The 26,577-nt window shown below is 31.6% G+C and overlaps 2 protein-coding genes across 2 annotated transcripts; both read right to left on the bottom strand.

The window, feature by feature from the left end:
- Positions 1-5,157: 5,157 nt before the first annotated feature.
- On the bottom strand, positions 5,158-8,845 carry LOC143071574 (toll-like receptor 4). Its single transcript, XM_076245970.1, has one exon. The coding sequence runs from the start codon at positions 8,544-8,546 to the stop codon at positions 6,066-6,068; it is 2,481 nt and encodes an 826-aa protein (XP_076102085.1). The 5' UTR covers positions 8,547-8,845; the 3' UTR covers positions 5,158-6,065.
- A 13,660-nt stretch (positions 8,846-22,505) lies between these two features.
- On the bottom strand, positions 22,506-25,308 carry LOC143071573 (toll-like receptor 4). Its single transcript, XM_076245969.1, has one exon. The coding sequence runs from the start codon at positions 25,244-25,246 to the stop codon at positions 23,213-23,215; it is 2,034 nt and encodes a 677-aa protein (XP_076102084.1). The 5' UTR covers positions 25,247-25,308; the 3' UTR covers positions 22,506-23,212.
- Between the last annotated feature and the right edge of the window lie 1,269 nt (positions 25,309-26,577).

Genomic DNA, 26,577 nt, shown 5'->3' with positions numbered 1-26,577 from the left:
AAATAGTTTAAGCATTTCATAATTCAGTTTGCTCCGTTCTTTTACTCCAATTTAAAGTGCGTTAATTTATGGGAACGGCAAATATTTGCCTCCACCTAGAGCGTTTCGATTCAAAAGAATTGCCGTATTTGTCTTATTAGAATCGAAATAAATCGCTCAGGGTAAAATATGTAAGATAAAAGGGCCAACCCGTGGTAAAACCACGATATATTCAAGCCCCATGAATTATTTCTTAATTTTTCAGTAGGAGTGGTATCAAACCAACCAAAAATATGGATATGTTTACATGTATAATTATGCAGTTATGCTGTGGTTACGCTAAAATAAGTAACAAATAGTAACTTTCCTTTAATGAATAATTATTAATTGCCTACAGACGTCATCGACGTTACTATAATAGGGGAACATTAGTTTATCGTGCTTCTAGAAGGCAATAGTGGCCTGGTTTTGGTTCCCCTTATTATGTTAGGGAGAATTATCACCATGCCCATTTGTACGGTGGAAAGAAATAGATCGATCAAGTTTTGCGTCCCGCGAAAAATGATGTTGACACGAGGTGGGGGAGAATGGCTATAGGACACCGGGAATGTGCCGTTGTTTTGGTGTTAAATATGATGTGTGTACGTTGTTTTATGATTCACTTGTTCTAGTCCTGTTTTATCTTTGTACCAGTCCTATTTCTTAACTGTACTAGTCCTATTTTTGCCTTGCATCAGTCCGATGTTTTACATGTATCAGTTCTCTATTCTACCTGTATCAGACTTTCGTTTCATCTGTACCAGTCCTATGTATTTACCTGTACCGTTCTTAAAGTCTTGTTTACCTGTTTACCTCCACGTTTATTTTATTTGACCAGTCCTATATTCTATATGTATTAGTCCTTTGTTAATAAATATAAGATGTGGTGTGAGTGCCTGTATCAGGCATATGTAAAACTTATATTAGTTCTATATTTCACCTGAAACGGTCCAATGTTTACCCTTTTTGGTCCTATGTTGTATCTGTACTATTCCTATGTTTTTATCTGGGATAGTTGTATGCTTAACCTGTACCAATCCTTTGTTTTTAGCAGTCCTTTTTAAACTCTTTTTTTTACCAAATAAAGTCCTATATTCGACTTTTACTAGTCCTATGTTTGATCTGTACCAAAACCATGTTTTATCTGTACAAATCCTACGTTTTACCTGTACCATTCTTATTGTGACTTAAACCACGTATTTGCTGTTTTAAGGGTTTTATGTTTTACATGCAAATGTAAGTCTCTCTTTAAACAAAGGAAATATGAACAACTGTGTAGTAAATCAGTTATACCATTAAATACATAACTTCACATATGGCTTGCACGGTATATTTTCACATTAATTACTCCAAGTGATAGTTTGGATTTACTCAAGAAAACATAATATGGTAGTGTTTACGGTGTGAGCAAGTTTATACAGATTATTGTTCACTTAGTCTATTGTTGTTTTCCTTTTGCAATGAATACACAGGTATTTCTTATTTTCAGAACAACATGTACATGTGTATCTTGTACAGTTTCTAGTTCTAAATATGGATAATATATATAAGTGTTTTATAATATAATATATATAAATATAATAAAAAATAACTTATATACATATATTTATTCAAAAGTCTTACTATTTGAAAAATACCAGATTTTATACAATGATGTGTGCTACTGAATTATCATTGGTTCATAAATCTAAAACAACAATGAATCTACTAACTTTTGGAAAGGAAGTAAAATTGTATAAAAAGGGAGATGACAAAAGAGCAGTCAAGAACTACAAGTCAAAGAAAGATACGTAACACAATGGTTAAAGGAAAACAACAGTCACAAAAAAAAGTGCACTGGTCAATGTGTGCCCCATGAAAACTGTAAGTTGACTTATATACTCCAGTAAAGTATGCATATTTCAGGAAGGAACATTATTTGCAATACACTAGAGTAGTTAGTTTTGTCATGATGGTGTCTATAGAACTTCCGCAGGTCTTGGCATTCTCTCCATTTAAATACCATTGGATCCACAGATCCCGCATTAGCATTTCCTTTATCTAAAGAAGCATGATATACAAAAACAAACCTACAAATCGTTGCTAATGGAAGGTTTTGCTTCTGCTGAATTAAAACAACACAGTTCACAAGTTGAAACTTGAAATCATCTACTTAGTCGTAAAGTTAAGTTACTTACAGTTTTTCTGAGTTATGTGTTCATTTTAATATAAAGAAGACCTGTGAGATAAAGAGTCCAGTTAAAGGCAGGGACTTATCGATGTATTTTCTTTGCAGTCCCTATCTTTATTTATTGTGTTTTCTTATTTTGACTTGTATTGTGGATATTTTTGTAATAGTATTAGGTTTTTACCGTTTATTTTTTAATTAAAAACTTGGATATTTCTCAAATTTGAAACGAAAATGATTACATTCAATTGGTTCATTTTTGTTTTATAAATACAGTATGGTTTCATCTTTTTTACATCAATTTTACAACTTTGTAAAAATTCCTGTGCGAGAAAAATCGTAATGTGCCTAGAATTAATATATACTTAGAAATAAGCTCCAATATGTCTTATTTTGTAAACACGGATAATTTTCAGATGTCTGAAAATTAAAGACAGACGAGATGAATATACCTGTAATTCTCTAAGTAATTAATGGTGAATTTCTATCTATCAAAGCATCGTTGAAAAAATGATTATTCTAACATGACGTCCTTCAAACCCTTTGAGTACACACCCGTGGTAAAATATAAATATATTGTTTGGGGGGCTGTTCCGAACGTACACCCACGTCATATGCTCTTTAATGAATGAGCTACCAAACATCATATAACGATGGCGTAAGAATATGTGTATTTTACAGGAAAAATACACGCTTGTAAAACCGAATATCAACACAACAAAAAGCGATGTTGAAATGTGTTATATACCATTTTTTTTAAACATATTAGACAAATATTTTTTTTATCAATCTAATTTATCCAAAGCTATCTAAATACGTCATTGTAAATAGTCTAAGCGTGTCACTTATTCAGTTTGCTGCGGTTTTATTACTTCAATGTAGTAGTACGTTTATTTATGTGAACGGCAAATATTTGCCTTTACCTAGAGCGCGTGGATCCAAAACATTTGCCGTATTTGGTCCTATTAGAATCGAAATAATTCATGGGGCTTGAATATATCGTGATTTTACCACAGGTTGTCGCTATCGCTCCGGGTAAACTATTTGTCATAAAGGGACAACCCATGGTAAAATCGCGATATATTCAAGCCCCCATGAATTATTTCTTAATTGAAACACCTGCATTCACAATACCTTCTACTGAAGAAAAGGCATTAATTTTGAAAATATATTTACACAATCTTTTAAGTTAATCATTGATTCAAGCTCAATATTGTATTTTTATATGAGACTTATATCGCGAAAAAGGAAATTTTTATTATCGGTCTTGATCACAGGAATCTGATTTTATCGATCAAAACTAATTTTTCTTTATAATACAAATGTTTAAGAGTCGTACATTGTTGAACAGAATCTGCTTACCCGTCTAAAGCACATGCGATCACTTCAGTTTTCGGTGGGGTTCGTGTTACTTAGTCTTTAGTTTTATATATTGTGTCTTATATACTATTATTTGAATGTCTGTTTGTCTTTTTCAATTTAGCCATGGTGTTGTCAATTTTATTTTTAACTTATGAATTTAAATGTCTCTATTGTATCTTTCGCCCCCTTTAAAATTTGAGTGGAAACACATTCTTTCTGAAGTTTTAGCCATAGTTCAAAGTGCCTTTACTTTATTAGATGTTTTTTCTAAGTTATATGCCTTTATTCGTGTAGTCAAATCTTCATTTAGATATTTCCATGTCTTGATATAGACAACATTTTTTTTTTAATTTGAGAATAAAGCCTTTCATAAAGACCACGACAATTGGTACCCAACGAGTTAAAGTACTTTTTACAGTATTCAAAATAAAAAAAACATAATGCATTCAGTCATAGATAATTATAAATGGCGTGTCGTATGTCGTTTTAGAAAGAAACGCCCGTATAGCGTATATATTTTACAACCTGGTATTCAATATTAAAAGTCATCGTGCATTACATTTACTTCTATACAGTGACATACAGTGACATTTCAGTAATACGATACAGTTTTGATTCACTGTGATTTCTTTTTTTTTACAAAAATTTGCATTCAAGCTTTTGGAGCTACTTAATTCAAATATACAATAAACATTTGCTCGCATGTACTAAATTTAGAGATAAATAGAAACGAAACTTTAGACATTTATTTCAAATTTCGGTTTCTTTGACATTTGTATCCTTTGAACATACATACTTAATTTTGTGTTTCAGATTTAAGATAGGCTTTTAAATAAGTGCAACAATTCTTTGTAAATAAAACCAGTCTATCAACGGTTCATATTTTAAGATTTCTGAAAAACGGCATTTGTTTGCTGTATATTTATTTAATTAAAAAAATAAATCATTAGTGTTTTCTTCATAAAACACGGAGCTAATGATTTTTATATAGTATCAATGCAAATGTCTTAAACAGTTTGGTCAATGTACTCGTTTCAAGCTAATGAATAAAATCACTCGAAACATACACCTTTTCAATATAAGTCGCAGTTTGAGTTCGTGAAAAAAATATCTTTTTATGCAAGCAAAATTATTGTTTCCCTTGTTAACGTATCTTATGCCAGGAAACAAACAAATATCACATGATAAAGTAAAGATAACAATGAATACAAACAACTCATGTTTCTGATGTACAAATCAGGTCAATATTAAGCAAAAAGACGAAACGCAATATAACAATCGTATATTGGGGAATTGGTCCTACAATTTACCTTATTCTATACTTTATCTTATTATATAGGGTTGGCTAGTTATAAGACAATGTTGAAATCACAATTTTCTACACAAATAAATACATGTATCAAGGAGCAATAGGACGGATGTTTTTTATTCGTATAAAGTGTATGAGCTTTTGATTTTGACTTTTGATGAGAGACTTTCCAATTTTAAATTTTCTTGGAGGTCGGTATATTTGTTACATTACTTTTTAATACACTATACAATAAAACAAAAAGTCTTTACATAAACATTTTACTTCCACTGAACAATGCATAGTAGAGTATGAACAACTACTGGAATGATTTATATTTGTTATATATAAAAGACCACGAGGAAAATTTCCTTGATTCATGAACTTAGTCACAATACTAGCAAAAAAAAGAGGCCACGTTATTCGTCTACAAAAGGCTCTTCGGTGACCCACTAATAGCTAGGATTTTACCTGCAAAAACCCTACATACACTGGAAAAAAAGCAGTTTAGACATGTAAAGCATCTGCAAGAGAACACCCTTTAAATAAACCAAATGTTTTCATAATGTTACGGACTTTGGTGTCTCCAATGCTCAAGAAGTCTATGCATTGTTTGGCTTTGTATTTGCTTTTTATTCAAGCGTCACTGATGAATCTTTTGTTGACGAAACATGCTTCTGGCTTACAAAATCGTATCCTGTTATCTATAATTAGTTTATTCAGTAACACAATTCCTCCCCTGTCTTGTGTATTTAGCCATTTTATTGCTGTACGTACACTAAATTTAAAATTGAAATAGATATTATTAAGGTTTTAAACAATTTAAACGTTACTTTGATCAACAAAAAGAAAAATCAACTTATAGATCACATACATCTGAAACCACTGTGAACAAGAGACACTTCCACAGACAGTTAGAATGTCTTTTAGTTAGACGTAGACAACCTCACTACTCAAACAACAACCCCGAAATACAATTTTTCTGCTGTTCCAAAATTCAGCAAAAATTGGTTCTCAATCAGCAGAACACATATACTGCTTAGAATAGTTTCTGTGGTTTATAAAGATGTATTTATGTAACAACAGAGCAAGGCGAAAAAAAAAGTGATAGATGAACGCGCTTTGAAATGAAACATGAAATAGATGATGCCCTGTTCATACTTTTACACATATATAATTGTACTTTGATGGCATGTAGCAACATTCTGACGTATCTATCATTCCACTACTTCAAAAGAACCAAAGTCGAAGTTCTTGCCAAGCCATTTGAACTTCATCCTTCTCAACTGGCCATTGAATAAGAAGTACATCTTTCCAAATGATGGAAAACTCTACGGGAATATTATCTAAAGCGATATCTTTTGTAATAACAACAATCTTCTGCAGATTTTTTGAAAACTTTTCATACTTTGCTCGCTCGATTTCAAAACGACTCCATTCATTTTCGACAGTAGATGGTGAGACTACAAATATAATGTGTCTGCATTTGTTAATTGATGTAGCTCTTTCCGTTGCAATCGATTCACCTATAATGAAATCTCTGTCTTCGATACAGATTTTAAATCCCCATTCGTTTTCTATTTTCTTTTGCAATTCTTTAACAAAACAAACACAGTCATCGGAATATGAAACATAAACGTCGTAATCAAACGTCAGCTGAAGACCTTTCTCTGCAAACCTCCTTAAATTTCGGAAGAAAAAGAAGATAATTCTCCATCTAAAATTGTATAGTACAGTTACACAAATCAAACTTGATAAAACAGAAACCAATAATGAAATGCCTAATTTTAACCATACGGTACTATCACAGTTTACGAAATAATGGTGAAAGTCTGCAATGACATTTCTTGTATAGTTGATGTTGTTACGTGAAGCAACCCAGCAAGAGTAGTTACCATTGTTATCTAACTTAACCTTGGTTAACTGAATCCAACGCAGAAATGTTGTCGTTTCACATGAACAAATGAATGGATTATCACTGAGATATAACTTAAAAGTTCCAAGTTTTTTATGCTGGGTATCAATCAATTCGAGTGTCTTCTTTCCAACTGTTGTTAATTGATTGTGCGACAAATCGAGTTCTGCTAAGTTTTCTAATTTTGTAACAACCATCGGAACATTATCAAGCAAATTATGAGATAGGTTAAGCAGTTTAAGATTGCGGAGCTCTCCAATGCTCTTTATTTTCCAGATATAGTTATGTGATATATCCAAATTCATTATATTTGGACAAAAACTAAATATTGATACATTAGTTTGTAAAACGTTGTACAGCTTCGTCTCTTTCAGGATAAGAGTTTTTAGGTGGATTAAGAGTGGAACCTTTCCAACTCCGACTGTTATATCTGAACTTATTCCTGACAAATCTAAATACTCCAAACTATTAAATCCCTCGAAAGTTAAAATTGGAAAGAGGTCTGTTTCAAAGTAAGACAATTCAAGGTGACGAAGGGAACTGTTTGTCACTCTAAATTCCTTAAAATACATTGTAGCCATAAGATGAGTTATTCTCAAATACTTAAGTTTTCTATTCGTTAATGTTACTGTGATAGGTATAATTTTTCCAGTCACTTTGTGTTGAACTTTTTCAACTCTTGTATGATTAACATTGGTCACTACGTCAAGAAATATTGGATCCTTGAATCCAAGAGGAAAATATGAAAAATCAAATATTTCAATGTTGATCATCTTTCTTACAAGAATGAAGAAACTGACTGCCCAAGTTTCTAAACTAAAACTATTGGCTGACAACATCATATTTTCAAAGCACTCGGGATGTTGAAACAAAACTAATGATCTGTTTCTAAATATTACTATCTTATTGTCAGACAAGTCTAGTGTTTTTATACAAATAGTTGATATATACCTCATCGTCTCTGGTGTTAATATTGCCGAATCTAGACCGTGTTGAGAACCGGCATGAGTAATCCCACGAAAAAGAATTGCGTCCATTGATCTATTTTGAAACGGATGTAAAAGTCGAAGTGCCTGTGTTAAGTGTATATTGCTGTTTGTAAGATTCAATACTTTTAGATGTTGAAATGGAACTAAAACATCAACTTCAATAACGACAAAATCTTTACAAGTTGTCATGTGGAATTCCATAATGTGTACCGGCATTTCTGAAAATGTTCCATTGTATAAAAAATTCACATGGCAGTAGTCAAATCTCAACGTTTGTAAATTGAACAGTTTCTTGAATTCCTGTCCGAACGTTGCATTAAACACAAGATCAATTGACAGTTCTCGCAAATTACCGATTTCACCAAAGGGAATTTTGTACGGATTGTATTCTTGTGTTTTCATATTTCTACTAATGTCTAAAACGGATAAATTCTTTAAGGACTCAAAGACCTCCGTGGGATACGATTCAGTTACATTCAGATAATTTTTAGACAAAGACAAATATTTCAGTAAGTATAACCCGTTGAAAGCCTTTTCGTGCAACAGTCTTATATCATTGTTATCAAGCATTAAATTTTCTAGATACTTATATTTAAGAAATACATTGGCATCCAGTCTAGTCAGATTATTATAACTTAAATCCAATTTCTTTATATCAGGCGGAAGATTGATCGGAACAGATGTTAATCCTTGGTGTTTACACTGGGCCTCCTTATGTCCTGAAATATCCGATGTGATGTTGCATTTTGAAAACACAGTTTTACATAAATAAACAGGTATCAAGCACAAAACTATGAAGAAACGCATATTTTCCAAGTGTCGGTTAACATCAATATGAAATTGTCATAAATGAAGTACTTCCTAAATCAAAACCGAAATAGTACTCATGTTATCATAGTTAGATAGTTAAATTTCCATCTGAAAGATTAACCTCTGTTTATCCTTCATCTTTTCATTTGGTTTCCTTATCAACACATATATCTAATATTATATTGTCTCTTCAAATAAACATTTATAAATCACAAAACTATGCAGGTAGGCAAACTGCAGGGTGTTAATCAACGTTGTTAAAAACGTTAAGAATTAAAGAGCTTCCTGCTATGATCAACAAGTACTATTGTTACTATAGTTAGATAACAACAATGTCTCATTTGGTTAATCATGCAAGTCGCACTATAGAAATCCTTGTTATAAAGAAAAGTTGCAATTAAATGTTTTATGACCTATAAATTAGATATGGTGTTTGGTCTTTAGAATGATTAACTAGTATACTCTCATGGAGCACAGTTAAAATAAATTTGATGGGACACCACTCGATAAATGAACAATCCGAATTTAAACAACTTCATTCTCTCTCCGGTATATAAAAAAACAGTTATCGTAACCGATATTATTTTTAGATCATAATATTTAAAGTTTTCTAACGGTAATCTTCATTAAAAAATTTATGATTTTAATAACAGTACCTTTGTCGTTTGTTTATTGTCCTGTCTATGACGGTGATGGTATGAAAATTAAGTTATGTGCCACGTAACAAAGGATTTAAAAGTATGGTGGATTTACTATTCTTAAATAAAAAAATATATAAGTAATGTAGCCCTTCATTTTGTTCATCTTTGCCGCAAGTTTACAGTTTTCTACTTGGTATTAAATTGATATAGATATCCATTTTGTTACACGTGATCAATTTATTTTGCAATCGTAAATGGCAGTCAGCAGGGTCTATTAAGAACATCGGATGTCGACCTGTTAGTCAAACGCGTTTTGTTAAAATATATTTTTCACTCTTTTTGGTCTTTTGGCAAATGTTGTTTGTGTTGTGTTTAGACTCCTCTACAACGAAAGTTGTTACAAGTACACGTATAAAAATTGCGATTTTTATCCAACGCAATCATAGGTTTAGACGTTGTTTTCAATTTAGACATGGTTATATTTTTTTTCTGGGCTTGTATTATATTTTCCCTCCGGTTTATATAATCTGCTCATCCGATTTTTACTCTTTAGAAATAAATAATCTATCCTAAATTGAGGTAAATTAAATGGCCTTCCAAATACTTTTCGATCCCTAACATCACTGAAGAGACATTAATTGTCGAAATCCGGATATGGTATAAAACAAATGTGCAACTCATTTTGTGGTTTACCATCTTTGCCGCAAGGTTATTGTTTTCTACTTTGTATAAAATCAATATAGAGATTCATTTTCTTACACCTTGTGATTTATTTGGCAATCGCCAATAGCAGTCAGCAGGGCTTAAGAACATCGATCGATCGACCTGTTAGTTAAATATGACGACATAAAAAAAATTGCGGTTTTCGATGCCATTGCTGGTGGACGTTTCATCCCCGAGGATATCACCAGCCCAGTTATCAACACTTCGGTGTTGACATGAATATCAATAATGTGGTCATTTTTATAAATTTCCTGTTTACAAAACTGAATTTTTCGAAAAACTAAGGATTTTCTTATCCCAGGCATAGATTACAGTCCTTGGACGGTGTTCCCACTAACACCATACGCCATTACACCATACACCATACATCATTACACCATACACCTTGCACTATTACACCATACACGTTACGTCTTTGCACCATATACCTTACACATTACACCATGCACCCTTTTCCATTATATCTACACAATTCGAAATAATCCTTTATGCAATTAAATTTCAAATATTAAGATTATTATTATTATTTATGTTTACAATACAGACAAATAAAATAAAAATTGAAAACCAATTGATCAGAGAACAATTTAAGGTCTTTCCACACAAAACAATGTTTTTTTTTTCATTTGAAAGTAGAGAAATTAAGTTTAAAATGTCTTTGCACCATATACCTTACACATTACACCATGCACCCTTTTCCATTATATCTACACAATTCGAAATAATCCTTTATGCAATTAAATTTCAAATATTAAGATTATTATTATTATTTATGTTTACAATACAGACAAATAAAATAAAAATTGAAAACCAATTGATCAGAGAACAATTTAAGGTCTTTCCACACAAAACAATGTTTTTTTTCATTTGAAAGTAGAGAAATTAAGTTTAAAATGTCTTTTCAATCGTCGAATAATAGCTTATTGTACGCTGATTCCAAAAATATATGGTTTCTATACAATATTTTAAAATATGGAGGGTAATTTGTTACTTCCGGTTTGAAAAATGTTTACTCAGGTTATATTTGAATATTTACCTGACACTGATTCCAAAAATATCTGGTTTTATATACTTTTATGCTAATAAAGTACAACAAATAGCTACTTCCGGTTTAGACAAGGTCACTTCCGGTTATTTTTTCAAGGTTAAATGGTTTGATACCTATTGCCAAAAGTCTCATGTCTTTATCATGTATACATATGAGGTAAAAGCAAAGGTCAAAATCTAGAACAAAATCTCAAATTAAGCTATGACCTTGAGATCAATTTGAAGGTCAAAAACCAAGGACCTTAAATCAAAATACCTTAGGTCTTAATCATATTTGGTTACTGAGTTATATCACCATTCGTGTATCTTTAGATACAAGAAGGGAGAAAACTCCCTGTTACGTTCAGCGTACCTTTGCAATCAAAATTTACATGTTACAACATGTCGTAACTAACAATTAAGTAAAAAAATATTTGTTGATGTCTTTGACGGTTTTTGGAAATAAGTGAAAATAAGCCAAATTCAAATTTGGAATATGACCTTGACCTTTGACCTTGCCCTATTTTTCTATTTTTTTGTACTAAGGACCTCAAATCAAAAGATCCTAGGTCTCTATCACTTATGGTTTATAAGATAGAAATGCATATCACCTATATTAAATGCATAAGGGGAAATAACTCTCATATGGAGCGTTCATATTGCTTCGGTCAAAATAGGACAAATCATGCGAAGGATATAACGAGCAATTTTATAAAATAAATTTGTCGCTTTCTTTTACGGTTACGGAGGAGATGTAGGCACAAGGAAAACTGTGTTCGGGGAAATAACTCTTACAAAGAAAATTGTTCGTCTTAGCAGGGTGAAATTTAAAAGCACATGAACTATACAATATCATATGAGAAATATCTAAGCAACATATTACGAAACAAAAATTTCAGAATGTGGCGGAAAACAAAATGATAATAATCAGAAGAAATTACACAGAAAAGTGGAAAGACCTAATAACTTCGTTTTCATCCAATGAAATGTCGTACCCCATCATTCACACCATTCCCGATCGAACGTTACACAATAACACCATTCCTCAAACACCATTGCACTATTCCCCTTACACCATACGCCATAGCACAATACACCTTACACCATTACACCATATGCCATACACCATTACCATACACGTTTTTTTGGGAAGTTTACACCATCCAAGGGCTGTACCTTCGCCGTATTTTGCACAACATTGGGAATTTTGGATCCTCAACGCTCTTCAACTTTGTACTTGTTTGGCTTTATAAATATTTTGATATGAGCGTCACTGATGAGTCTTATGTAGACGAAAGCGTACTAAATTATAATCCTGGTACCTTTGATAACTATTTATCCAACGCAATCATAGGTTTGAGCGTTGTTTTCCATTTAGACATATATATATATATGAACTGGCACAACTCAAAAATTCCAAAAGTTCACAATATCAACTTTTCTAATCATTATCAAACTGCTATTTAATTTGGATGTTTTAAAAATCTCTGTTGTAATTGCTCTACCGTTGTCATATTTGAAATATAATACCAACTTAGATCGGTCAGGGCTGTTTATTGTTGTTGTACCATCTTAACTGTCATCACCTTTAGAATTGTAGAGTTGTGCCAGTTCATATCGCAAATTATTTTTTCTATGCAGTCTTTGCGTCGCGTTACGAAATGTTTAAATTGTACCAGCGTCTCTAATGTTTGCTGAAACTGTTATATTTTTGTATATATTTCAAGATTGTGATAGTTTTGTAATTAGAATAGATTGACATGTTTCATTTTACATTGTGCCTATAAAGGTGAAGGATATCTGTTATCCCAAATATCTAGCATGTGTTCGTTTTATTTATATTTTTTGTTGTGATGTTTTTTAGACCTGTGGTATATTATATTATGTATAATTAAGAAAGCCAGATTTGAAAGGGACCATGAAACGAAATAGATAATGTCCTGTCCGTATTTGATAGTATATTTGATTTTTATGCCACTTTTACACATATGTAACTACTTTGAAGGGTGCATTTAGCAAAATTCTGATGTATCTATCATTCCACTTCTTCAAAAGAACCAAAGTGGAAGCTTTTGCTGAGCCATTTGAACTTCATCCTTCTCAACTGGCCATTGAATAAGATGTACGTCTTGCCAAATGATGGAAAAATCAACGGTAAAATTATCTAAAGCTATATCTTTTGTAATAACAACAAATGTTGCTGTACTTTTTTCCTTATTCTATCCTTCGAATTCATTACTTTGTCAATAGGTTTTATACTGTTCTTGTATGTATAAAAGCATATGAAGGTTATTGTATTTAATTCAATGAATCTTTTAAATGTATGAAATTGACGCTTTGTGTAATACATACTTAAATTGTTATAAAATAACTCTCATGTCCTATCTTTTTTTTCAGATCACAACGCTTCACACACAACTCTGCAATCCAACCATGACAGTTGTACAAAAAGGTCAAAGTTATTACATTCGTAAGTAAAAGTTGAAGAATTTTTATTTCTATCCTTTATATGTGAAACCCTTACTTCTGTGACTGCAACCCATGAAAAGAACTGAGTAGAGTAATGCCAAATGAATCGAACGTAAGTAAATATAGTCAATCATATATATGGCCTTCATCTATGAGTGGAAAAAAATACTAGATAGTCGACAATCCTAATTCATAAACAAAACAAAAATGACAGAAATGAATCATCGACAACCACTGAACTATAGGCTCCTGACTTGTTAGTCACATCAAGAATACGGCAAGGTCAAAAATGGCAGTGAGCACTCACTCCTATCCTATCATAGGACAGTGGTATGCTTACTATTATTTTTCCCCCTTTTTTTTGTATACAACTGTTTCATTCCTATTGTGTTAACTTTAACTTTAACCATCTGCTTTATTTATTACTTTCATTGACAGATGTATATTTATTGTTCAGAGATGCCTTAGATGTATTAGCCATACATGTATAATTTATTTAAAAAATATGTTCAATATGTTTACGCATTTTCTAGAGTTTGACATATGTATTTATATAAGTACTGCTCAATTTTTGTTAAGAAAGTAGGGTAAGTAACTTCTAAAGGTCTCGTTTGTGTCGTTGTGTAGGTAGCTCATAGCCGTACACAATAATCCAGATATTTTTATTAATGTTTATAAATTCTTTCTTTCCAAATTGAAACGTTACTCATAATTTTTCTGACCCCTTTCATTTCAAACATTTATATTAGTTAACTAAAGACACTAAATTATACATTCATGCTTGAAAAAGTAAACATCAATCTATTTTTAAGATGTCATTCTTTACAAAAAGTAGAAAATAGACAAAACAATCAAAGGCAGCATAAACGTACATTGATAAAGTTAATCGAATTAGTTGAGACATGATATTCAATCCATGTACAGTATTTAAGTACTATCTTTAAAACGCATTCAGATGTGGTCACAGCGTTCAATCTTTATCCGGTTTTTATTTGACAATAGTTAATGAAAAACGCACACAAATTGACGACAGAAGGCTGACGAATCAAAATGTTGAGGATAAAATGATACCTTGTTCACTAAAAAAATTAGAAAAACACTGCTTGGTTATTAACTAAATGCATATGTATAAAGAGACAAAGAAAATCAGCTATCAATATAAAATATGTGTAGTTCACAAAATGTTATGAATAAACAGTTTTAGTTTGTTACCTCGATTATTTTTTTTTCCATATATTTATGAGTTTTGAACAGCGGTATACTACTGTTGCCTTTATTTATGAATAAACAGACCCGAAAAAGTTTAGTTCCATGAAAAAATGTCAATCATACCTGTATGTCAAAACCAACTTTAACGATAAGTGATAAACCTATGTCGATGTGTATATCTGGTCGGACAGATGCCGTAGAAAGACGATATTTATACATGTAATAAATTTAAAGAAATTCATTATGTGCGAAATGTTATTTGATAATTTTTATTTCAATCATATTATTTTTACTCTTTGAGTTTAGTATTAATCCTTCAAAATTTCATCGTTAAGATATATATTCAGCACTCGAGTTAATAACCTTATCATGACTTGACTTGGTAGATCTAATGAACTTGTTTTTAATATTTACCTACTAAGGTATTAAAGGGCAATCCTACAAAATCCAAAGAATTTGATAATTGTGATATTAGCTGTTTACCTGCATCTATTTTCATGTTTCTTGTTAATAACATTTTATTTTATATTCGTATCGTTTTTTTTTTATCGCAGTGTATATCTTTTATGTTGGAATTTGTTCAATTTTGTTTGTTGTCCAATCAGAGTTATATCATGCATACCATTACAAAAATGAACGTCCATTTTTTCATAGGTCACAAACCAAAATAAAAACAGTGCGTCAGAACAATACAGAGCATATGTATACAGAAAAAGGATTTAGCAATCATACAAAACTTGCGGGACAGACCATAGTTATCATTATTGTATAGATTGTACATTATGATCTAGTTCGTATATATACAGGGTATATATCTCCCAATTGATACGATATTCCCGTGCTTGCATTTTTTATCATGATTTTCTTGATAGAGGGTTGCTGCTCACAAGGAAGCTATTAAACCAAGAGTTCCAAATGGTGAAGTTGAAATCATCCCTTCGTAAATTTTACGGACGCCATCACGAGTTGGTTGACGGTTATGGAATAACCGTTTCACAAATGATATCGGAAATGTTCCTGACGTCGTAACTACAATCCCATTCCCTTTCATTAAATGTGACCTACAGAATTAGACTATTTACCGGATTTGTTATCACTTAAGCAACACGACGGGTGCCGCATGTGGAGCAGGATCTGCTTACCCTTCCGGAGCACCTGAGATCACCCCTAATTTATTGGTGGGGTTCGTGTTGTTTATTCTCTAGTTTTCTATGCTGTGTCATGTGTACTGTTGTTTGTCTGTTTGTCTTTTTCATTTTTAGCCATGGCGTTGTCAGTTTATTTACGATTCATTTCGCAACCTCGACCGAACATCAAACATTTATCAATATAATATAAAACTCTCACATGGGAGAAGCCACTTGCAAAAGTCAATTGTATTTTCAAAACATTCTCCTTGACTGTACTTGTCTGCAATTTTGATGCATTTTTTACGCATTTGTTACGCTTATGGATCTTATCATAATCCCTGAACTCGGTGGTGCGTTTGATTATTGAAATATAATGGTCCTTTTTATCAGAATTATATTCGAACTGATCTTTATTCTTGGAAGACTTAAACTTAATTTTTTTCAAGATATTATCTGACTTACTTGCCGCTTTATCTCTCAATGCACGCTTCATGCTTACTATTCTTCTATCAAAATATGCCTTGAAAAGTCAAAGTGTTGATTCAGCGACTTTTTTGGCTGTTTGTTGCTCTTCACAAATTACTCCATATTCTCTACGGTTAATCGGAAAAGTCTCTTCAGTTTCGACTTTCCAAGCTAGGTTGAATATACCAATTTGAAAGAATGCAAAAAGAAAACTCTTGTGCACTTGACTGCACTTAACTGCAATGACACGAATGTCGTAATCAACAATCAATCCACCCATGCATGCAATTCTACCCTTTATACTTAATATGTCCAATCAAGCAGACCTAAATGTTTCTATAAATATCATAAACACGATTACCTTAACAAACACATTAAACTTGCATCGATATATGTACAATTTGGATAAATATGATTAACGGTACGAAATTTGTTGCACTTTATGCATATTTTTTCGACAGTTCATATTTATTCATCTGTTCAGTAAAGCTCAATATGGCCAATTGTGAGAAATATGTATAATGCAAACGTTGAAGTGTTCAAAACGCTATGACATTGCGCAAGGTACTCATTTGGATTAAAATTTCGTTAAATGATTTTAGAACAACAACTATTCGGCTATAAAAAAATAGATTCACCTACATGCACATATCTACAAACAGGACTTGATATTTTTTTCTTTTTGAACATAATTCTATCAATTTTTATAGCTAATTTATTTTATTGAACAGAAAAAAATCGCACTTTTACGGCGTAACATTTTCAGATTGAATAAAATGAATTTTCCTATGTTCTGTTGTAATTTTCCACATAAAATCTGCGAAATTTGGTAAGTTAACTTCCTACTAGATTTTTTTTCTGACATCATGCCCGGCTTTTTTGGCGTTTGCTGAAATTTAAAGCAAGTCCTCAACAAAGTATTAAGCATAGGAACCTGTCTTTACGTGTTATGAGGAAAGTTATTCAAAATTTCAGATTCCATTTTTATCACTATTATATAATTAAATCATATTAAATCTAATAAACTTATACACAATAGAAAGTTCAGAAAAAAAAGCAAAGCATTTTCAAAGTTTCAAATGTAAAATAAACTTTTTTATGGAGCAGAATTTTAATAAATCTCATGTCTAGCCACTATGTCCAAACGTTATTTTTTTCCATTCCTCAGTTGAAATATATGACATAGATAGAAAATGTGCATTTAAAATACTAGATTAACATATTTAAAAGATGCAAGCTATAAGTTCATACAAGTGGCTATGAGTCGGGTGTTTTCACTAAAATCATGACCGTATAATTTTATTTTAGAAAGCCTTCCCTGTATCTAGCCATAATGTCCAAGGGCGTCATTTAGACGTTTCGTCACAGTAGCGTCTTTTATATGAATAAACACTAGTCCGTCGAGGCAGTTAAAATGATGCCGGGAAATGTTCATTCCAAAAAGGTCTGCTGAATCAAAATAACACTCAGATTTAAAATTGAAAAAAAACACACTCATCAGGATTAGACCCTTTATAGACACAGTGAGAAAAGTAGGAGGGACAAGGAATAATTACTTATGGACAAAAGTGTTCACACAAATCTAAAACCACCTTTACAGATTAAAATCCAAGGTACAACGGTCTTATAAACTTTAAATAATTATATAAATACTGCATTTGTGAATTGTAAATATAACCATAAGTGCTTAAAATAACAGAGAAAGAGCCTTGCATATAATCAGTGATATATAGTCTGAAAACTTGCACATTTAGATATTGTACAAATGTGATAATCATAAAAAAAAAATCCACTTAAACGATATAAAATTATATTTTTCTAAATTACAAATGTATGTAAAAGTGTTTATTTTCTAATGTGTCCCTCCGGCATTAAGAATAAGCGCAAAGATTTTTTTAACAGTTTTTAATGCATTCTAACTAAAATGAAATTGGAAAAATTTGCATTTTTTTCACCTCATAAAAAAAGAAGATTTTTACGAAATTCATGGCCTTATAAACTTTATAAAATGATTCATTCCTTCATCTTATGGTATTAATATGATAAAAATCGGCCTAGAAGGTACCCTGCAATATTTTTTGAAAAATAGCGCAAAATCGCTTTTGATAAGAAAACGTCAACCTGTGTATGGAGTCAAAACTGTCAATTTTTCGTGTTACAACATGCGACGCAATACCGTGCGTACCGTATATACAGTAAAGCAAACCCCGGACAAGAGCTCATAGTTACACGATTTAAATAATGTGTTAAAAATTCATAATTCAATAGATCAAATTAACAAGATAGGTAAATAAAACGATTCACAATTATTTATTTTTTTCTAGACTCACGAATAGAAAAAGGGTGTTAACACTCTAATACCTTTTTGTATATAAATAAAATGAAAATAGATATGTCAGATTGTTTTACCGATTGTATAATTTAAACTACGTTACATGCTCAGTCTGATTTGCCTGTTTGTTGTCACAATTGTATTTCTCACATCTTTAAGTTTTCTTAGTGATTTGGTGTGAGTGAAATCATAGGAGTCAGTAGTGGTTATTCCCATCTACAGCATTTGTTGAGCTTTATCCTTGTATACATTGTTGCCATTTGTTTTTCAAGTTTTAAATTATTTGATTTGTTTGAAGTGGAGAGTGTGTTGGTTTTTTGTGTATCTATATGTTGTGTTTATTGTTGATTTTTCTTATTTATTGCTTCACGCAATCTTGAAATTTTCACGTAATACATATCGGTTTTAATTTGTTTTCTCATTATGTGGAAAAGATCATATTGACTTTAAAGAGTTAACAAATAAGGAACATATCCCAGACAGGAGAATATATCATGTCATTTGACAAATACATGTATATTCATGGTGTTAATTATGAATTATTGCTGATTTTGACAAATCCAATGCAAGTCACGAATCACCGATACCAACAACAGTGTTATGTTTTTGTTACCGTAGTAAATTATTCTAATCAAACTAAATCTAGTGCATGGAACAACGATAATCCTAATTTTTTTTATATCAAACGAAAGCTTTCTTCTGTCAATCTTAATATTGAATTAAAATTTTGTGGGAATTGATTCAAGCAAATTATGGCCAAATCTGTCCGTCTTGACTTTCAACTTATAATTAACTTTAAATTTTAAGTTTCATAATGGCCATAATCTTGTTCTTAAACTAATATATTGTAAAAGCCTTATTTTTTTTTATATAAATATTCCTTACAAAGAGTGCATTCTTGGCACAAAATCAGAACAAAACATTTTGAAAGTATTGTCATAATACAATGATTTAGTCGGACTTAAAAGCTGGAGGAAACCCTTTGCAGCATCCAAGGGTCAAATGTTCTGCAACCGATAGTTTCCAATTATTATATTAAATCCTAAGACACATGAACAGTAAGATAAAAAGTGGCGGCTAAAATTGATTATGCTAAAACTGTTAGAAATTATTGAATACCTAAACGGAGGTTAAAACACCCATAATGTATACTAAAGGAGTAAATATTTCCTCATTTTTAATGTCATGTGCCAAAATATAGTTTGTTTGTATTCATAGTAACACAACTATTTCTTTTTAAAATGTGTGGTGTTTTGGCCTGAATTTTAATAGTATGACCCAGTGCAGCAAACAAAAATATATTTTAGAAAGCTAAAACAAGTTTTTGTTGTATTGTTTTATTTTTAAATTTATTCTTCTTGGCTGGTAACATTAACTGGGGAATAAACATTAATTCTAAACAATGTTGAATAAACATACACACAGCAATACGCACAGTAAAACTCACTCCGAATCCGAAAGAAGAAAGTTAGACAATGATACTGTGGATTCATTATTATTCGTTGGATAGCAATTTTCGTGGATTTCGTGGGTACAGGTGAACCACGAATTCAAATGTGCAACAAACAACATAGTTTTAATGGTTTTTGTACGCAGATATTGGCAAAACTACGAAATCAAATATCCACGACTATGCAAGCTTTCAGCAATCCACGAAAATTGACAGTCACGAAAATAAATGAATCCACAGTAAACATGAATTAACGTACTACTATAAGTTACTAACATGCCATCTCCAGACTTTAATTGAACTGAATGACAGCTTATAACTTCATCATAAAGCACCCCATTCCGTCAAAAAGATATACCAGTAGAACATAATCTGTATCTTACCAACAACTGGTTATAGACTAAATATGTTTATTTCTGATGAAATGAATTAATCACATTAATTCACAAAAGTGCTATCTTCAAAAGTATCGTAAATATATCTTGTATGAAGAATTCTGTTATAATGTGTTTTATGCTTTGTATAGAATCCACATGTATTACCATAAACGATGGGGTTTGACATACTTGAACTTATACATGTTATATTGCTTTGATTGAATTCCAGTAAATTTATAAATTCTTATTTTAAAGTAATATACTACTTTACATTTATTTTGAGTTTAAGTGTCCGCCCGTTTACAAATTTCGTTAAGGTTTGTTTTCCAAGTACGCTAGTTTGTATGTTATTAGCATGTTAAGGGACAACATGAGGGTTTTAACAAAATCTAAAATACATGAGTAAATACTCTTTATTTGTGAAAATGCAATTTGGAGGCACACACTATTTTGATTAAAGTTAATTTTACATGGTAGGACACATTGTTCCTATACATTACAAACTGCAACACATATCAGTTTTACTGCGTTCATACATATATATTACAAGTTATAGAGTAATTTTCATTTTGTCAACAAAATAATTTCAGATTCATATAATTAGATTTTACAGAATGGCTTTTTGTTAAAATGAGCAATGCAAGTTGTGATCAATCAGTAAGAATGTAAGACCCGAAAGAACACAAGAGTGTATGGATCGGGTTTACATAATTTAGTACAATGGGTAAAGTTCAGAATAAAGAGCTAATAAAATAAAGAAAATAGAAAAATAGTGAACCCAAAAGAACATAGAATGTTAGGGTGATGAAATATAAAGAAAAAATATTGATGTAAAAATAGATTAAAATAAAGAATCGAAGGACCCTATTCCGACTCACATAGAAATGTACTGACAATCAAAATAAAGAGACATACATGTATGAACAAAAAGTACAACTACAGAAAGTCAAACTAATTCTTCTCTCATTCTGTGTGACAGATTACCAGTGAAAATTTCCACAATCATAATATACCTTAAATCTTAATTTCATCTTATCTTAACTTGCCCTCAGCAACATCAAGGTTAATACTAATAGAGAAGAAAATATTTTTTATCCTAATCTTAGTGCATCCCCCTTTTCAAACAAGGAATTAAGTGTAATGTGTTTCTAGAAATAATTCATATTGGAAAACCATAAGGAGATTGTGAACGTTTTAAATGGGAAAGTGCACTAAAATCGCAATAACAATATTTTTTTTAAAAACCATTTGAAGGCCGAACGGTGACTTATAGTTGTTAATTTCTGCTCATTGCAATCATACCACATCTTCTTTTTTATACAATAAGATGCAGAATCATTTTCATGATTTCACCGGAAAAACTTATACGGAGAGTGATATATCAGATAGTACAGAAACACTATTCTTAGCTATTTTCAGGCTGATTAAAGCCAGTCCCCACTATCCACTTGCGTTTGTAACAGACTTTATTTTATTAATTTTTTATTTATATTGTGTAATAGATCAAATGTATTTGTTCAGTGCATGTTCACTTGTGTTAATGTCTTTTGATTGAGTTAGGCCACTTCAATAGATACTTTACAGTGTGTCTTTCTTTGTTGTGATGTTACACTCTTTCGGGTAAAGGTGGAGGTTTATACCTATCTAAACGTTTAAACCCGCTGCTTTTGTTTGCACGTGTTCTAATTCAGGAACCTGATGTTCAGTAGTTGGCGTTTGTAGATGTGTTTCTTAAGTGTTTCTCGTTTTTCGTTTATGATATAAAATATATCGTTGATTTTTCCGTTTGAATGGTTTTACACTAGTTTGTTTTTGTGGCTCTTTATAGCTTACTGTTCTGTGTGAGTCAAGGCTCCGTGTTAAAAACCTTACTTTGATCTATAATTCTTTTTCTTTTGCAAATTGTGACTTAGAAGTCTCATTGGCACTCATACCACAATTTTGTATATCTATGAGTTATTTTCATTAAAGTAAGAAAATAGCTCAGATTAATCTGAAACCATACCAAAAAATAGATAATAGAAATCACTTATAGTTAGATGCAGACAATCTCATCCCGCGAACAGCATGTGTAATTTAAAAGTTCAGCAAAAGCGGCGATCATCCCGAAGAACACATATAATGCTAAAACAAATGTGGTTAATATAGGTTTTAATTATGTATTCTCATATTCAACTCATGTATCCAAAAACACAACAGTTGATAATGATAGAGCAAAGCGAAAAAACGTTTACAGAAGGAAGCGCTTATGAATAAAATGTCAAAAGAAAAAAAAAGAGTCCTGTCTATTTATTTTCAGTAAACTGCTATTTGTCTAATAAAACACACTTAACTCCATAATGAAAGGTATATGTATCAAAATAATAACGCTAGTATCCTCAACATTTCTTCAAAAGAACCAAAGTCGAAGTTTTTGCCAAGCCATTTGAACTTCATCCTTCTCAACTGGCCATTGAATAAGAAGTACATCTTTCCAAATGATGGAAAACTCTACGGGGATATTTTCTAAAGCGATATCTTTTGTAATAACAACAATCTTCTGCAGATTTTGTGAAAACTTTTCATACTTTGCTCGTTCGATTTCAAAACGGCTCCATTCATTTTCAGCCGTAGAAGGTGAGACTACAAATACAATGTGTCTGCATTTGTTAATTGATGTAGCTCTTTCCGTCGCAATTGATTCGCCTACAATAAAATCTCTGTCTTCAATACAGATTTTAAATCCCCATTCATTTTCTATTTTCTGTTGCACTTCTTTAACAAAACAGACACAGTCATCGGAATATGAAACATAAACGTCATAATCAAAAGTCAGGTTAAGACCTTTTTCGGCAAACCTCCTTAAATTTCGGAAAAAAAGAATATTATTCTCCACCTGAAATTGTACAATAGCGTAATACAAATCAAACTTGATAAAACTGAAACCAATAATGAAATGCCTAATCTAATCCATAAAATTGGATCACAGTTAACAAAATAATTGTGAAAGTCTTCAGCAATATTTTTAGTGTAGTTTATATGATTACGTGAATCAACTGCAACCCAACACGAGTAATTACCATTGTTATCTAACTTGACTTTGGTTGTAAGAATCCAACGCAGAAATGCGGTTGTGCTACATGAACAAATGAATGGATTATCATTGAGAAATAATTTGAAAGTTCCGATTTTTTCATGCTGGGTATGAATCCAATCGAGTGTCTTCTTTCCAATTGTTGTGAATTGATTGTGCGACAAATCGAGTTCTGCAATGTTTTCGAACTTTGTAACTACCATCGGAACATTATCCAGCAGATTATGAGATAGATTTAGCAGTCTAAGGTTGTGTAGCTGTCCAAGGGTTTTTATATTCCAGATATAATTATGAGAAATATCCAAAATCATTATATTTGGACAAAACTTAAATGCTGTAGTATTAGTTTGTAAAAGATTGTATAGGTTGGTCTCTTTAAGAATAAGAGTTTTTAAATGGATTAAATGTGGAATTCTACCCATTCCAATTGTAATATCTGAACTTATTCCTGACAAATCTAAATGTTCCAAACTATTAAATCCCTCCACAGTTATAATTGGAAAGAATTTTGTATCAAAGTAAGACAATTCGAGGTGACGAAGGGAACTGTTTGTTAATTTGAATTCCCGAAAAGACATTGTACCCATAACATGAGTTATTCTCAGAAACTGAAATGTTTTACTCGGTAATGTTACTGTGATGGGTAGTATCTTTTGTGTCAATTTGCGTTGAACTTCCTCAACTCTTGTATGGTTAGCGCGTGTTATTACGTCAAGAAAAATCGGGTTCTTGAACATGAGAGGAACATATGAAAAATCAAATATTTTGATGTTGGTAAGTTTCCTAACAAAAATGAAGAAATTGAGTGCCCAATTATCTAAACCAAAACTATTGGCCGACATCATTAGATTTTCAAAGCACTGTGGATGTTGAAATAAAACTAGTGATGCGTTTTTAACTAATATGATATCATTGTCAGACAAGTCTAAAGATTTTATACAGATAGTCGATATAAACTTCATCATCTCTGGTGTAAGAATAATCGAATCAAGTCCGTGTTTGAAATTGACATAAGTAATCCCACGAAAAAGAATTGCTTCCATTGATTTATTCTGAAACGGATGTAAAATTCGGAGAGCCTGTGTTAAGTGAACATTGCTGTTAGTGATATTAAGTACCTTAAGACGTGGAAATGGAACTAAAACACCAATTTCAACAACGACAAAATCTTTACAAGTTGTCATGTGGAATTCCTTTATGTGTACTGGCATTTCGGAAAATGTTCCATTGTATAAAAAATTCACATGGCAGTAGTCAAATCTCAACGTTTGTAAATTGATCAATTTCTTGAATTCCTGTCCAAACGTTGCGTTAAACACAAGATCAATTGACAGTTCGCGCAAGTTACCGATTTCAGAAAAGGGGATTCTATACGGGTTGAATTCTCGTGTCTTCATATTTCTACTAATGTCTAAAACGGATAAATTCGTTAAGGACTCAAAGACTTCAGTGGGATACGATTCAGATAAATTCAGATTATTGTTTGACATAGACAAATAACTCAATAATGATAAGCCGTTAAAAGCCTTTTTATGCAATAGACTAATAGCATTGTTATCAAGCATTAATTGTTCTAGATACTTATATCTCAGAAATATGTTGGCATCCAGTCTAGTCAGTTTGTTATAACTTAAATCCAATTTATTAATATCACGTGCTAAATGAATAAGAACAGTTGTTAATCCTTGATCTTTACAATTGGCTTCCTTGTGTCCTAATATATCTAATGTAATATTGCATTTTGAAAACACAGTTTTACATAAATAAATAGATATTATGCACAAATCTATGAAGATACGCATATTGCCTAATAGTTAGTCAAAGTTGTAAACGCTTTAAAAAATAAAGTACTTCCTGGTTCTATCAACAAGCATACAGGTAACTCATGTTACTATAGTTAGATAACAACAATGTCTCATATGGCCAATCACTCATGTCTCGAGCACTATACAAATCCTTGATCACGTGAGGAAAAGTTACAAGTGTTAAATGACCTTTTAATTAGGTAAAGTGTGTATATCAGAATGATTAACTTATATACTTTCACGGATCACAGTAATTGTTAAACATGTTAATGTAAAATTCATGAAAACCCACTCGATAAATGAACAATCGGTATTAAACATACCCATTCTCTCTCACTAAGTAAACAGTTATCGTATCTAATGTTATTTTTACATCATGATATTTTATTTTCTAACGGTAATCTTCATTCATTGATTTGTGAACAAAATAACAGTACGTTTTCTCGTTTGTTTATTGTCCTGTCCATGGCGGTGATGGTATGAACAATAAGTTATGTGCCACGTAATAAAAGACCAAAACGTTTGATGGATTTATTATTGTTGTATAAAAACATAAAGTGCCTAGAAAATCAACCTAACAATGTTTTGAAGCTAGAACATGTTCTTTTCACTTCTAACTTCTACTAAGAGTCTTTTGAAGACGAAACGCGCGTCTGGCGTAAATAAAATAAAATCTGTGATGATTTTTTTTTAACGGCAACACCGCCATTGCATAGTCGCCTTATCCCTCTCTCTAAGGTTACAATGTACCAAATAATATTACATGGGCGCAGCCATTTTATGAAGGGAACATGACATAGAGATAAAAATAGATGGCTCTCTGTGATTGGTTGTTATATCATTTATATATTTTTCTCCTGGAAAGCATTATGAATGAAGTTTCATGCAAGCACAAATTTGTCCCTAAATGTATATGATGAAGGGCCGGAATTTTTTTTTATGTTGACCAAAATTAAGGAAAATTTTCTGCAAATCGTAAGGTATCGTGAAAACCGCAAAAATTCACCAAGAAAAGCCATGGGACCATATACATTTGAGTGCGGTAAAATCACAAATAGATATCGAGCTTCAATTAGACAACAGCAGTTTTTTCCATAATTAGTTTATTAAAAACGCCTTTTAAGGAGATAATTGCTAAAAATAGCATTACCGGCAATGGGGCCACCATTTAGTACTTTATATTCTCTAACTATAGCTGATTAACATCAGCTTTCGTTTCGGGGGATGTTAATTTTTGTGGAAATTACACACTTACATCTAGAAGCAATACACAAGTATTTTTAAGTGTACAGAAAATGATCATCTACTCATCTCTTAAGTATATTTAC

Source organism: Mytilus galloprovincialis, chromosome 4 (genome assembly GCF_965363235.1).
Source record: "Mytilus galloprovincialis chromosome 4, xbMytGall1.hap1.1, whole genome shotgun sequence".
Lineage (NCBI taxonomy): Eukaryota > Metazoa > Mollusca > Bivalvia > Mytilida > Mytilidae > Mytilus > Mytilus galloprovincialis.
Note: the sequence above shows the minus strand (reverse complement) of the source record. Positions and strands in the feature narration are given on the sequence as shown.